The following is a 15,445-nucleotide window of genomic DNA, read 5'->3' as shown; positions in this document are numbered from 1 at the left end:
AAGGTTTCCAGCAAAAAAGTGTGGGAAAAACAGTTCAGTATTCAGCGAGTTATGATTAATTAAACACACTGATACTTCATTGTGCCTGCCAAACAGATTACACAGAGTGGAGCCAGCGACTTTTCCAAGATGGTGACCATGCAGCTCGACAGCAGCAATATCAGTCCATGATGCACCTACTCTTTATATATTTTACAAAAGCAGTGATGATTAATACTTACTTTATTGAAAAACTTTTGTATGTCCATTTTTTTCTGAACATTCTCCTGGTCTTCTCACTGAATGTTCATGCTGCTCTTAGCTGGCTCTGCTTGTAAACTTGCTAACACTCTGGTATCACGGTTGCAGAGGAAACGTGGACTGGAATCCATGTAGTGTAGGAGTATGTTATATGAACAAATGGAATGGATTGGATAACGAAGTTTGTAGGGAAAACATGGACTGGATTTCATGTGGTGAGGGAGTACTCTATATGTACAAGTGGAATGGATTTGATAACGACGCACCAAAGAGGATCTCTACCCTACACTGTAAAGAAAAAGAAAACTGACAGATTTATGATCATATATTTGAGTTAATAATGAAATAATATATGGTTATTTATTTAAACTCATATTCTGGCCACATTATATTTAATTTTTGTAAAAAAAAAATAAAAAAAAAATTTTTGACACCAAATTTATTTAGGGGGGCTTGAAAACATTTTAGGGGGGCTGAAGCCCCCTTAAAACAGGCCTAGTGACGCCACTGGGTCCAGGCCTCTCAGCCCTGTGTAAACGATGCAGGACCTGCCACTCAGACCTGAAAACTCAATAATGATCCACTCCCCTGATCGATTCATCTGTGAGCAGCTTGTCAGCCCTGAAGTCCGGCTGCATACTCAGTTATCTCTGCCCCCAGTGAGCTCCTGAATACGACCATGGCTGATCAAACAATACGGCAAATAAAAATTAAAACTGGTATCGTTAAGAGGTAAGGATTCGTTCCACTTCAAGAAGATCCACTTTGCTCAAAAGCTGTTTACAGTAGCAAGTCTTAGGCTAATGCTAGTAAGCTAACTAGCTTGATCGCTCGGGCACGGCGCCTTGATAAGAGACTTAGCCGGACGTAGAAGAACGTCGGTCCCATGCCCCGCCAACTATACACCGGTGTTGGAGCGCGGCCTAAGCTCAGCAGCTAATGTGGGCAGTTTTGTCCCTTGTTTTTATTAATTGTTGGTGGTTATACTGTGCCAATACAAAGCCACTGGGATCATAATGTAATCTCGGAGATGTACAGCTTTTACCGGTTCTAAGGTGCCAGGGAGAACGTGTTCGCGGTGAGCTAGCAGAGTGCTAATATCGACATGCCTGCATGTAGCGCGTGCTCTGCATTGTCACTCCCATCCAGGACAGGGATCTGTCTCCTCAGGCTTACTTCAATTTACAAGGCTGGATTTTGTAGAATGATCACTTTTGTAGTTTGCTTTATTACAGGTGGGTTAAGGATTTGTTGGGATGTAGTAATAATTACACCACAGTCATTCAGGATAAAATAGTCAAACATGAAATGAAAGTGAAATGGAGTTGCACCACAGTTTATTTCAGGTTTGTTAAATGTATTTTAATCTATTCGTGGTTACACTTGAACGAATCGTCCCCGTTTTTTTGCTACATTGATGCATAAAGTTACATCTAGGATATTTTTCAGTTTCATGGCTTGTCGTAATCGAAATCAGAGGTCCCCAACCCCGGGTCACGGACTGATACCGGTCAGTGGGTCATTTGGTACCGGGCCGCACAGAAAAAAAATACTTACAGTATTTCCTTTTTTTTTTTCGGAGTCTGAATGACATTTGTTTTGAAAAACTGACCGGATTCTCTCCACTACATCCATCTATGACTCACTCTTGATGCGTGTCAAAACACTGATTCAGGGTTATGGTGAGTTGTATTCTTTGGGCACTTTATATTTGTGGTGGATCTTATTTTAAAGGACATGTTTAAACATCACCATATTGACCAGAGAACATTAGAGGGAGGAGAGGCTGTTATTCATGATGATAACGCAATACCAGGATGCAACTAACAAAGCTGCGAGGACACGTTGGATTTACGTTTATTATGTGTTAAAAAAATACCCCTGTTTTCATTCCGGTCGTATCGTTTTATTTTGTTATATTTGTCCGCCACACCTTTAAAATACTGTCTGATAATGAACCGGTCCATGGAGCTACAAAGGTTGGGGAGCGCTGATCTAAATCATGAAGCAGGATGGGTGGCAGCGTTCATCAGAAAACACAAGTTTCTCCTAGGGCTGGGCGATAATTCGATAACGATATCTATCACGATACACATGTTCGATAGCGATAGAAAACAGTGTCAACAGAACGTTAGAAACTTTCACTGATTTCTGAGCCGAAACTGTAAGGCATTCTGGGGATTGTAGGCAGAGGAAAAGCAGCCGCTTTTCAACTAATCACGGCCCAGACAAAAAACGTTTGGAGACATGCGCAGTAGTTTTTTCCTTTTTCGCCATCGTTTCACCTGATATTTGAAAAAAATAACAGCGTGAAGGGAAGGAAAAAATGATTGAAACCTCTCGTGAGAAAATTGTTGATAAGCGAGGAAAAGTCACGTCACCAGTTTGGCAGTATTTCAGATATTTCAATTCCGACAAGAGTCAGTCAAATGTTGTCTGCAAACTTTGCAAGGTTGTCGTTGCTAGCAAGACTGGCAATACGACAAATTTATTTTATGACCTCAGCCGCTCTCATCCGTTGGAGTACAGCAGCGTCAAACAGCCACAGGCATCGACATCCAGCAGTGGAACAACACCCGAGCGGGAACAGACAACCATCGAGACGTACTCAGCAGCAGTGCCATACGACAAAACAGCTACACGTTATAAAACGATAACGGACGCAGTAGCTTATCATTTAGCAAAGGACCTGCTACCGGTTAGCACAGTTGATCTGTAAAACAAAATAAATCAATAATTATCGATATCGATCGATATGAAACTCTTATATCGTGATAGAGTTTTCATCCATATCGCCCAGCCCTAGTTTGTCCCCTCCTGAGCTGTTTAAGCTGTATTCTGTTATGTCTTTAAACTTGTGTTTTCAGTCACTGTTTTATGAAAACAGCATGCCTCCCCTTAAAATGCACCATCTCACAATAACACATCACTTGTCAGAAAGCTTCATATTCTGAATCGCTGTGAATCTGAGTCCTGCCCCTCCTTAAAACACAGGACGTGCTGAAAAAAGGAAAAGGGAAAGCATGTTTTGCAAATGACTTGTTTTAAAATTTGACTGGATGTCAAGAAAGTGTTTTGGTTTCCATGTCCAGATAAAGTACATTTGGTTGTGTTAAAGTTTTACAATTTACAAGAATGTCTGTCATTATGACATTATGAATTTTTAAAATCGGTCTGCTGGTTACCAATTTATTGTCAAAGAGTGATCATCAGAATCAGTCTAAATTAATACAGTTCTTAAATAGGCAGCAATAGAAAGTCCTGTGTTTAACTTCCTGTTCTCACACCGGCCTGAAGCTGAGGAATCGCTCTGATTGGCTGGAAATGTTCAGATTATTCCTTCGCAGATAACACATGAGCAAAGCAGTCCAAAGTACCAGCTCCCGCTCGCAGATTTTTTTATGTAGGTTATAAAATGTTTTGTTTCTTCTGAGTTGAGAAATGAATGAATGAATTTGCTCGATCATTGCCTGACCCAGTTAGCTACAGTGCCACCGTGCCACCGCGCATCGTTTATTACGGATTCTGAACATGTAGAGGATGAATGGGTTGGGAGTGGACAGGTGGCTTTGCTACTTAAATGTTGGTGTGCCGAAAAGAAAGAAAGAAAATAATAATTACAGCAGATGTGGGCTTTGCATAAAGTGCAACAACTATAGTATATCTATCAAATGTCTCACTGTTACAAGCTGGCATTTCTATACCAAAAGAACAGAGAAAAGAGAAACATCTGAGATTTTGTTGCACTATGTACAATGACCATAAAGTCTTTCTGTTATATTCTAGTGTAAAACCAAACCTGATTTAAATCCTATCTAGACCAACGTTCCTATAGGCAGTTCCCAAGGCTTTTACTGTAAAAGGCATCAGTTGTAGTCTTCAGTAACAGCGTGTCTGCTTAATTTCTCCTGTTCCCTGCTTTCCTTCAGGGGCACTTTGCTTCTGCTCTGCTTCTACTTTGTTTTCCCTTGAATGTGGCTTTTTAGATAATTCATCAGAAAGCTCGCCGTCGTACAATTAGACTGGCATGAGGACCTTTCTCTGGAGTTAAAGCTAAAAACGTTTGCTGGAAAAACCAATAATTGGTGCCTCAGACTTGAAATCACAAAAGGGGTTAATATTAGATTTAAAATATTTTTTAGAATGGATATTTGCTACAAAAAATCAACAAGGGATTTATTCTGACCACCCAAAATATCTGCATTTATTGTTACTTTTAGGCCTGGTATTAGACCTGCAGACAAATTCAACAGCCTCACAATGAATCCCAATTTTTCCTCCTCACTATTTGTACAGATATTGAGAGATGCTGATAACTTTATTCTTCTGTAAGTTGCAACATTTTGCTTCAGAGAGTAAAACCTAATGAAAAAACAGTCAAATGTATTTATTCTTGTGTGGGGAAAACTAAAGGAATTTATAATTATGTAGTTTCTACATTTCATATGTAGTGATGTAATATTAGAAAAAGAGCATCCTTCTGACACGAGACGAGGCCTGCCCTAAATAAAGTCATAGCTCAACATTTGACCACAGCTGAGCAGAAAATATTACCATGAGGAGTCCTCAGGTCATAGATTAGCTTCAGAAGTATGTTTGATGGTCTGAGAGCATTATGCAGATTTGCGTAGTTTTTTCAATAATTATGAATCATGATCGGTATGGTTTTTAAACTGAGATGTTTTCTGTTGGAGGAGAGCTCCTGTGGAGAAGTCAAAATAACTCTGAGTGAAAAGTTGTCGCACAGATTGTTGAACCCAAACAACAGGACTGTGCGCCTCATGCAAGGAGAACTGTTCACCAACTGGCTGCAGCCCGTTCAACCGCCAAGGCTGGGTTTCACCTGCCACCTGAAAATGACCAGTTAGATTTCAAACCACACAAGGAAAAGCTGATTGTAGCTGTTCATGTGTCCAGCTTTCTGTTAAATGTAAAAAAGATTAACAAACATACCAGTCAGTTTACCCAAAAGGTTTGTTTTAACCAGTTCACCACTTTACACCTGTTTCTCTGAAAGCTACTAGAAAATTAAACATTTTAAAACATTTACATCAGGGAGCTGAGGGAAAAACGAAGTGTAGTTTTGAAAATATTATTATTATTATTATGATTGTTGTTACGAGTTATTGGGATCAGGCATTCTGCAAAAATATGAGTCATTCTGAGAACAATGAATATTAAAGGCTTGTCTTTCATAAAAACTTCAGAAAAGTGAAAGGAAATGAAGATATCAGTCAATAAAGTCCCAATTAACTATACAACAAACTGTCCTATTTTTTCTTGTTGAAATCTTTTACCAGTATGCAAATGTATGCTGTATTATTTCAAAGTGCTCTTGGCCTCCACGAGTCAGTGGTTAAATTGATCAAAGCGGGTACTCAAAATGTATTTATGTTTTGTCCAAAATTGTATTTTAGTTCTTTAACTTAAGAATATAACAAACTTCTTTTTATTTGTGGTATTTATATCAAATTTAATAATGTGTTCTTTAATTATTATTTTTTTTAATCCCAATTCTACATTTGAAGTAGGTCATGTGTGTCTGGACATCAGAAATGTCTCTTGATTGGAAAGGTTGCAGGCTCCTGGTGTTGAGGGTGATGCCGCAGCGTGTCCAGGAGTAGGCAGTCAAAGAAAAACGACAACACGGTCATACAGCGGTGATGCCACTCCTTCCTACTGTCCTGAGGTTGGAGGTTGAGTAAACTCTTTGAACATAAGACAGGAGATATTACATCGTGGTCCCTTGGCACCAAAAGTGCCACTGTGACATGAACCTTTAATCAAGCTGTTAGGTTTAAACGCACTGAGTGTCATTGCTCTTGTGGCTGTTCTTTTTCTTCTTCTTCTTCTTCTTCTTCTTCTTCTTCTTCCTCAGCCGTTCAGGTTTAGAAGAAGCCTGCCTGCTCTTTTAAGCCGGGCCTATTTCCAGTGGCTTTCGCACATTCCAGTCGATGCCTCTCTGCCCTAGCGAGGCGGATGCCCTTAATAAAATGACAACAGTAATTTGCTTTTGTCATTCCGGTCCCGGCGCAGACTACATCGCGGCTCAAAAATACAGTGCCAGAGAAGGCGGCCGAGTGTGTGTGTGTCGGCTGCCTCTAATTCCCTTTTTTTCTATTTTCCACAGAGCTGCCTTTTCCATTAAGCCCGAGGTGGCAGGTCTATTTAAAACCAGCCATGACCCCACCCCTCATTCACACAGCTCTCCAAGTCTGGGAGAAATAAGAAATTAACATCGGGACGGGAAGGGGAGGAATGGACATTTTGTTATTAGACTGTCCTTCAGTTTTATTTAAATTATTCCAGCCTCCCTTCCTCCATCTTTTCCATCTTTTTGCCACCTTCCTTCGACTCTAAACAGGCGACATCACTCATTCGGCGTCAAGCCCGAGAGTGGAGGACAGGAGGCGGTATTGCATATGGTGCCTGTTTAAAAGCTTCTTGATGGAACCGTATTACAATGAGCGGTAATTGATGTAAAATATGACAGAGTGCTGTTGGCTTCCTTGGCTAGGCAAGGAGCGGCACAAAACGGAGGGAAGGGTCTCCGCTAATGTGACTGACTAATGAAGGATTACTCACTTACACACAGCTGATTTTATGAAAAATGAAATTTGTGTTGTCATTTCAACGAGCGGCCACAGCCGGAAAAAGACAATTAGATGGAAATCATTATCAATAGCTGTATTTTCAAACTCTATTATGCCAATCAGGGTCTGAATCTGTTTAATAGATTTAGTTCCATTTGGCTTGTAATTGATAAATAATCAAAATTTGTCAATGTACTCAAGCCCATTTTCACTACCAATCAATGAAAAGTGGCCCATTTACCACCTGACTTGGTCCAAATTAGGGACTGAATTGATGATCAATTAATCTGTAAAAAGAAGTAGTAGTGTGGGGGAGTGTGAACGTGTGTGTTTCTCTGTGTGTGTGTGAGAGAGAGGCAATAAAGGATAAAAGAACTGGGTAATAATGGATAAACAAGTGTACATGTTGAATAATAGACAAACATATAAAATAATAAACAATGCTTAATTGAATCTGTTTTAGCTTCACTTCCTATAATCATGTCATGATATGAACTATTTTAGATAAGTTTTGTCTTAGTCTGTCATCAAGTAGGAATAAATTTGGTTTAAATTAAAGATCTAGTATTCTGTGAAGGAATGCATATTGTTTGTCACCTTTTAAGTCAAGTCAAATTTAGCACTTTTCAGCAACAAAGTGCTTTACAACATAAAAACAAAATGTTCTTTAAACTGACATTTTTAGTTGGCCTATTATTAAAATGTATTTAAGTCTTAGTTTATTTTAGTTTAGTTCTGTGTATCTTAGCTTTTCTGTCTTATTTAGTGTCTAATGTTTTAGATAGTTTCTTGATTTTATTATGATTATCTTGGCTCATGTTTTAGATGTTTTCATGATGATTCTGTATTTTTGTGTTCACCTGTTGTAAAGCACTTTGAACCGCCTTGTTGCTGAAAAGTGCTATATAAATAAATGTGACTTGACTTAAACGGATGAAAAACTAAGCCAGGAACACAAGTCATACTAATTTATACTAAAGCCAAACTGAGGAAGATAGAAGCTAGGATATACTAAACTAAATGTATCGGAAGGCTAACTAAGAGTTAAAACGTTCCAAACAAAAAACACAGGCTAAACTAAAATATAAAGTAACCTCAGCCAAGCAAACTAAAATAAGTTTCAGTAAGCAAAGAGAAGTCGTACTAAAATTAAAAAAAACTCATCTTGTGTAGAGAAATGATGGAGTTTGAACATAACCCTTTACACAATCTCCCAGGATCTGATGGTGCTTGGAGTACAGGCTGTGAATGACCTTCAGCTACTACCACTCCAAATTTGAACTCAGGCTCTGTAAAATTCACTGAGGGACAGCCAGTTATGTAATTGACCCAGCAGTTCATGAGATGATTTGTCAGATACGGGCAGAACATGGCTCCACCTTGGACAGCAGGGGATGATAGGTGAAAGTAAAGTTGTTTTTTTTATCCATCTCTGGAAGCCCTGTGTTGGGAGGGCAGGACTGTGGCTCCAAGAGCTCCAAAAGGCAACAAAAACCTGATTTCTCCTCCATGGTGAAGGGTTGGTCGTCTGCAGTGATAAATTCAGTCCCTGTTCTGTATCCCCCCCCCCCACTTAAACAATCATAAAGGAAGAATGAGGAGTTTCTGTCACTCCAGCTGACCCAGCACACTGGTAGAGGGAAGGTAAACTGATGCTGTTTTTGGTCATTTAAAATGCTTGTGTAGCACAGACATGTTGGCTTGTTACGTCACAACACCTACTGTATTATGACTGTGATCCTGCTGACGTTAAACCACAGACAGTAGGTCAGACACTACAAAGACTGAGAGCAGCTGCTCTGATCACAATCAGTGTAAAATGGCTTGTTCACTACTCACAAGAATCACATCTGTTTACCGATAAGTGAGGGAGCTGGTTTTAGGAACAGTATTTTGTCAGTTTTGCATGAGACAGGAGACTAACTTAGAGAGAAATATTGATGTCAGGAGTGGATTGAGCTAAACAAATAGATAGGAACAGAAACTTCTGATTATGCCTCTCTGTAACCTGTCTGCAGTTTGTTGAAACGTTGGGCTGAATGTAAGGCAGGACTTGTTGTGTTTGGTGACTGTTATCCCATCCTGTGGGAGATGACCTCACCGTGTCCCTTCAGTCAGCGGAGTCGTATGGAGCGTAGAAAGATTGATGGGCTTGTCTGTAAAAAGTGACCATCACAGCTCGGCTCTGTGAGGCTCTGCAGTTGTCACCGACTTTTTCCCTCTTCCTGTCGCTCTTTAGGCTGGCCAAGGAGGAGGTTGCATACAAAACTGAGGCAAAGCAGCAGGAAGAGAAGATTGAGCGTCTGAAAGCAGAGGGAGGAGACGACTATGTCATCAAGAAACAGGTATTCACAACTTCTCTGAAGTTTTGTTTTCTGCTCTACAGCAACTATTAATCAGTCTGATAGATGCCTGCTGAGCTGCTGATGTTAGGCTGTCAGGAAAAAGGTTAGCTCTCTGGTAGCTGGGTAAGATTAGGATGTTCACAGTTAGCACTTTATCTGTAAAAGGAAAATCAAAGGTCATTTAAAAAAATCACATTTATTAGTTTCTGCTCACTAAGATTAACAATTTCAATTGTTTTTTGTTTTTATTTTAAATGAAATGTTGGATGTTTTGGTGTGACATTTATTATGCATGTTCATGGCCTGGAATGATTACTTTAATACTGCATTTAGTTTAGTTTGTTTTTCTTAACTAAAAGTATAAGAAAGCAAGAATTTAGTTGCATTAGTTTTGTCGCTGTGTGGAAACGACAGACAAAGTAAAGCAGTTAGCTGTTTGTGCTGACATTTTGAACTGTGCCGTATACTTTATTATTTTTACTTACAGTGCATCTGAAAGTATTCACCTTATTCCAAAATGGATTAAATAATGTTTTTCTCTCAAAATTCTCCACACAGTACCACATAATGACAGAGTGAAAAAAATAAAATGTACACTGTATTCTAAACAAAAGTACGGGTTGTACCAAAATATCTTTGATCTTCTTCGAAGCGCTGCAGATGTACCAGATGTTTCTGAATCAGTCTGCCTGATGTCTCTTCCTGCCACAGAAGAAATAAATCTTTACCATCTGTCAGTCTCTTCACTATAAACTGCACAAGAGAAACATCTCTATTAGGACTGAGCTGTATTAAAATTTACTTTGTTTTTACTATTTACAAAAATGGTTGGAAATTATATTTTGTTTAACATAAACACTAGATAAATACTTATATTTAAATAGTCTACAGTTATTTGACCTGGTGAGGGGGAGTCATGACACGATACAAGCAGAGACCCTGCTGTTAAATACACAGATGTTCTTACTTTGATGTTCTAAGGCTTGCTGTTTGTGGTACCAGGGTCACTACTACGAGCTATCTGGTCCCTGTATAAGTCCAGCTCATTGTCAGGGTGGGTTGGACCCGTCCAGGGCTGTCCCTTGTCTCTGATCCTGTTTGTGGTGTTCGTGGACAGGATCTCAGGGGGCAGTTGTGAAGGGAACCTCAGGGTCTCGTCTCTGCTTTTTGCAGATGATGTGGTTCTGTTGGTGTCATCAAACTGTGACTGTCAGTGTGGTTTCAGCAGAGTGTAAATCTGGCACGAGAGTCCGCTCCTTTAAGCCTGAGGCCGAGGTTCTCAGTCGGAAAAAGGTGAAGTGCTTCCTCTGGGTTTGGAGTATATCTCTGCCTCAGGTGGATGGTTGGATGAAGCAGTAGCTGGACTGATGGACTGGGGCCTCATTTGCAGTGAGAGCATTACTTCAATCTGCCATGGTGAAGAAAGAGTCGAGTCGAAATATCCAAGCTCTTGGTTTACAGGTTGGTCTACATTCCAAGCATCACTAATGGCTCATGACCGAAAGAACAAGATCCCGGATCCAAGTGGCTGAAATGAGCTTCCTCTGTGGGCTCCAGGCTCAGCCTTACAGACACAGGTTCCTTCACATCATAAGCAGTCAGCTGAGGTGGTTTGAGGATCTGATTAGGATGCCTTCTAAGTGCCTCTTTCTGGAGGTTTTCTGGGCCTGTCCCACTGGGGGCAGACCTCGAGGCAGACCCAGAACCTGCTGGTGGTATTCTACATCCTCTCTAGCCTGCGAACGACTTGAGATCCCCCAGGAGGAGCTGGAGAGTGTCGCTTAGGGGAGGAATGTCTGGGTCTTCCTCTTAAACCTGTTGTTTTCACGACTTGACTGTGGGTAAGCTGTAGAATGGATGGTTTAACATTATAGTCATTGCAAGAAAAGCAATATGTAAACACCTCTAACAACACAAAGTTCCAGATTTCTGCTATGCAGCATGCAGTCTGTCTGCTGGTGCCCACAGTTATATAAAATGAAGAACAACACCCAGCGATGTCATAAAGGATAAACATTTTAAATGCAGCACAAAGAGCTGCCATCTTTAAACTGTATGTCTTTAGACATGCAGCCTTCACTTATGAAAGATATAATGATATAATGGCTGATTTTTTGCTGGGGTCATCATTAATTGGGAAGGAGCCCTAACAAATGATGAGATTGTAAGAAAAAAGCAAACTTTTCTCAGGCTTCCAATAAATCCAAACCCTGTGGACAACATGCACACATTTTTTCTGTTCATCTTTAAGAACATTAAACCCCAGTAGGTGTCATAAATCTGTTGTGTATGTGGTTCACGAGTCCAAATTGAAACTTGAGCGAATCAAAGATTCTGTTTGTGTTTTGGTTTGTTTGTTCATTCACAGAGCGGTGTTCCAGCAGGCTGTCAGTGTTAAATAGGTAGATTTAGGAGGCCAGGTGGATTATGGGTGAAGATGAGAGGATCCGAGGCAGGTTGGCTTAGAGGTTTATGTTTTAATGGAATCAATACTCTGTAAGTGTCATTTTTATCCTCTCCTGATGGGATCATTCCACTGCACTGGGAGGGCACCGTGACTTTCCTCTCGGCTTGTCTGCTCAACTTGACACATCTAGACAGCGAACACTTTGACTAGTGGTCTGCTGTGTTCACTTACTCACGCCAGGGTGAAAGATGTTTTGTGTGCACATCCGTGTCACTGTATCCATGTTTTGACTTTCAGCGAGGAAGCATCTGTCAGAACCAAGTGTGTCTGACGACGTTAACCAACTCTTTTCTGCCCTTTAGGGGGCCACCTGGGGGGAATTCCACATTAGCCGTGGCTGTAACACGGTTTCGCTACAGGCAGAGTAAAACCTGTTTACGTCTGATCACTCGCCCTCAGCTCAGGGTTTCTTCTTTCATCCAGGTGTGCAGGCAGATCGAGGAGGTCCCCTGCTGCCCAACTCCCGACCCGATCGATAATTCAATAACATTTCTCATAGCGCTGACTTGTTTGGGAGATGTTAGCCACAGCTGAGTGTATGTGGGACACCCTGCATGTTACTGCCAGGAACAAAGCTGCAGCCAAATCCAGCAAATGAATATTCCTGTTTCTAGCTGTTAAGATCAATGTTCCAAACGGGAGAAAAACCCAAAGACGAGTGCATTTTTGAAACGGCAGGTAATGGAGTCAGGTAATAGCAGCAGTGTTAGCGCAGATGGTGCTGGCACTAATGGGATCTCTCTGTGGTTTCAGATGGAGGTGTTGCAGGAGTCCAGGATGATGATCCCAGACTGTCGCCGCCGTCTGGCTATAGCACACGCAGACCTCCTTCAGTTTCTAGTGAGTTACACCGAAATGTAAAAGAACAATCAAACCACAGTTAAATAAATACCATAATCTCAGGTGGTGACTGACTGATCCACTGACCCAGCAGAGACAAAATGAGCCCTCTGTACAATGAAAAAATCTCTTCTGTATTTTCTCCCGAACAGCTCTAAGATCCAGAGCTTTTACTCTGCATCAAGGCTTAAAATCCTCCTGGTGACTGAAAAGAGATGAGAGGTTTGAAATAAACTGCAGCATGTACAATATAACAGAAAGTTCGGAGGAAAGGAAACTCTTTTTCAAATGTTAGATTTGTAATATCACTCATTTAATTACAGCCTAATAATCATAACTATTAAACAAATACATTTTAATTTAAACTGGTATCCAGGTTCCAGATGATTGCTTTTACACTAAGTTGCAGCTAAATGTGAGCTGTTTGAAGGACAACCTTAGTGGATGTCAAGTAATTACTAATAAAACTGAAGAGTGTGTTTATTTCTCAACATGCCCATCCCTAATTGTTACCTGCTACCACGTACAATTAAAGACACAAAATGTAAATAAACAAAAATAAGGTCCTGTGCCAGGGTGTCGAAAATCAGTTCAGGATGACAGATTTAGTCGTGGTCTTTTAGGCTTTTTCCATCCATCAACGTAAGTAACGTAAACATGTTTCTGGTTTTAGCCTCCAGGTGATTATTCATTCACTTGTGATTTTTATCTGGGTTTTTATTTTCTTTAACGGAAATAAAAGACTGGTGACAGAGGCTGAGGAGGTGAGGGTTCGTCCTGTTCGACCTTCCATTGTGACTTGGTGCTGTAGAAGTAAACTGAATGCTGAAGCTGAGGCTAGCTAAAAGCTAAAAGTGTCAGAACAGTAGCATACTGCTAGCTAAAGCAAAAGATAGAAATAGTGCAGGTGTGCTGAAGCAGATGTCAAAGAGAAGAATGTTTCTGAAGGAATTAAAGAGTTTCTGTGTATTTCCATAGGAAAAATATCTGTAAATAAAGATCCATAATTTCAAGTTTAAAGGTTACAAAAACCAAGAGCTATAGCAGCCATCTTCTGGATGAGTTGAATGTTTTGCTATAAATGTGTAAAATAGCACAAAGTAAGCAGAAGTAATTGGATTTCAACAGACATGAAAAAACATGAGATGTGTGAATGCTGATTATTTGATTATAGTGAGCATCTATAAATCATTGAGTCTTTTTATGTTAGCATCCCATAAGGACTGTGACTGTTACTGGGGTGAATGTTTGAATAAGAAGGAGAACCACACACTGGACTAATTACCTATTTATGTTTCTGTCTATATGATCCCAGAGCTTTACCAAAACCCTGGGGCTTCAGGTTGATCTGGTGAGAAGCAAACATAAGCATGCATGTCTCAGGGTCATTTCAATTAATGCAGAGCAGCAGCCAGGCAGCCAGGCAGCCAGGCACCAACACGAGCGCTGAATGGTAGACAGAGGGAGCTAACCTGGAATTAGACATGTCCCCTCTCCTATAATTCATCCTCCCTGTTTTCCTCCTCAAGACAGACATGCGCTCGCTCATCACAGTTCATTAGCAGCGCTGTCACTGCGATGACCACCACAGGAAGTAAACCACGGCCCAACAGCAAGGGCTGCGGTAGCAATGAGGCGTGAGAGGCAGTGGGAGGCAGTGAGAGGCAGTGAGAGGCAGTGAAAGCAAACCTGTGCTTGTGTTTTTCCAGGAAAGCGAAGAGGAGCTGGCTGAATCCGAGGAGTACAAGGAGGCTAAAAACGTATTGGACTCAGTGAAGCTTGAAGGATGATTTCTGCTGCTGGTCGGGTTCTCCTGCTCTAAATGTCCATTCCTTTCGTCAGGCCCGGTTTGGAACCACCGAGGCCAACCGAATCCGTACAAAGCCTACAGTTTCCTGCTAACGTGCCACTCTCCTCCGATGAATCATTCAGTTTATTACAGGAAACCAAGAGAGCGTTTGTCACACCTGTTGTTAAATTCAAACATTTGTTCTGCACTAAAACAAAGATTTCTTGGCCTTGATTGTTGTCTGTTTGATCACGATGCTTTCATAGATTCCCACTTTTTCCACTGTTCGTTTCTTTTTGTTTGTGAATAAAAAGGACAGGAAATAAAGCAAACTGGTGTTTCTCATCACTCACAATCCAAACTTGAAGGAATGCATATCACCCGCCGCCTTTCAAGCCAGAGTTCTACACGAAGATCATTTTATGTTCCAGCAGTTTTAAACAAACACAAAATCTCTGCAGTCTCTTACAGTATTATGAGATGTGTTGTGAATGACTCTCAGCTACTACCACATCCGATTGTAGCCCAGTTTCTGTAAAACTCATTTAAGCATTAGCCATGGTTTGTTGCTTAAAGTTAATTAGCTTTGGCAGCCATCTAAAATTGGACTGACTCCAAAAGTGAATCAGTTGTAGATGTTTTTCTAGTGATTTCTTTCTGCAAGTTTTAAAGAAACAACAATCTCCAGTGGTTGGTGAGATATTTTTCTAACAGACATGCTGTGTTTGCCTTTTGACACTAGTTTAAGAAGCTTGCTCTGAATGTGGAATGTGATGGGAGGTACTTGTGCTGGTTCCTGAGGAACAGCAGAGGACCGGACTGTGTCTCCGTGCCTCCGGTAAAGGCCGAAGCTCATGGGCGAGCCTGTCAGTCAGGAGCCAGATGTTGGCTGCTGCTGCAGCTGCATCCTAAAATAGGGACACCTCACATCCCGGCTGAGAGAGTCCTTCCTGAATAGTCAAACTAATAAATGAACTCAATTGCCAGACAAATTAAGGTTACATTTGACTTGATCCTTATTTTACAGATTTTGATAATTATTGGGATCACCCCAAAGTCTCATTAGCGCTCTAATGAGGCGCTGCTACTGCGTGACATCCACCCCGCTTCATCTCGTTAAGGAAATCGCTCTTCAATGCTGATTATTTTATTTGGAGCTATAATTATATTT

The 15,445-nt window shown here is 40.8% G+C and overlaps 1 protein-coding gene across 1 annotated transcript; it reads left to right on the top strand.

Moving 5' to 3' along the window:
* Positions 1-815: 815 nt before the first annotated feature.
* On the top strand, positions 816-14,606 carry tbca (tubulin cofactor a). The gene is made up of 4 exons (XM_017438588.3): positions 816-972; positions 9,073-9,178; positions 12,399-12,485; positions 14,195-14,606. The coding sequence occupies exons 1-4, from the start codon at positions 920-922 to the stop codon at positions 14,273-14,275; spliced, it is 327 nt and encodes a 108-aa protein (XP_017294077.1). The 5' UTR covers positions 816-919; the 3' UTR covers positions 14,276-14,606.
* The last annotated feature ends 839 nt before the right edge of the window (positions 14,607-15,445 follow it).

Source organism: Kryptolebias marmoratus, linkage group LG14 (genome assembly GCF_001649575.2).
Source record: "Kryptolebias marmoratus isolate JLee-2015 linkage group LG14, ASM164957v2, whole genome shotgun sequence".
Taxonomy (NCBI): Eukaryota; Metazoa; Chordata; class Actinopteri; order Cyprinodontiformes; family Rivulidae; genus Kryptolebias; species Kryptolebias marmoratus.
This window is presented reverse-complemented; position numbering and strand designations above follow the sequence as displayed.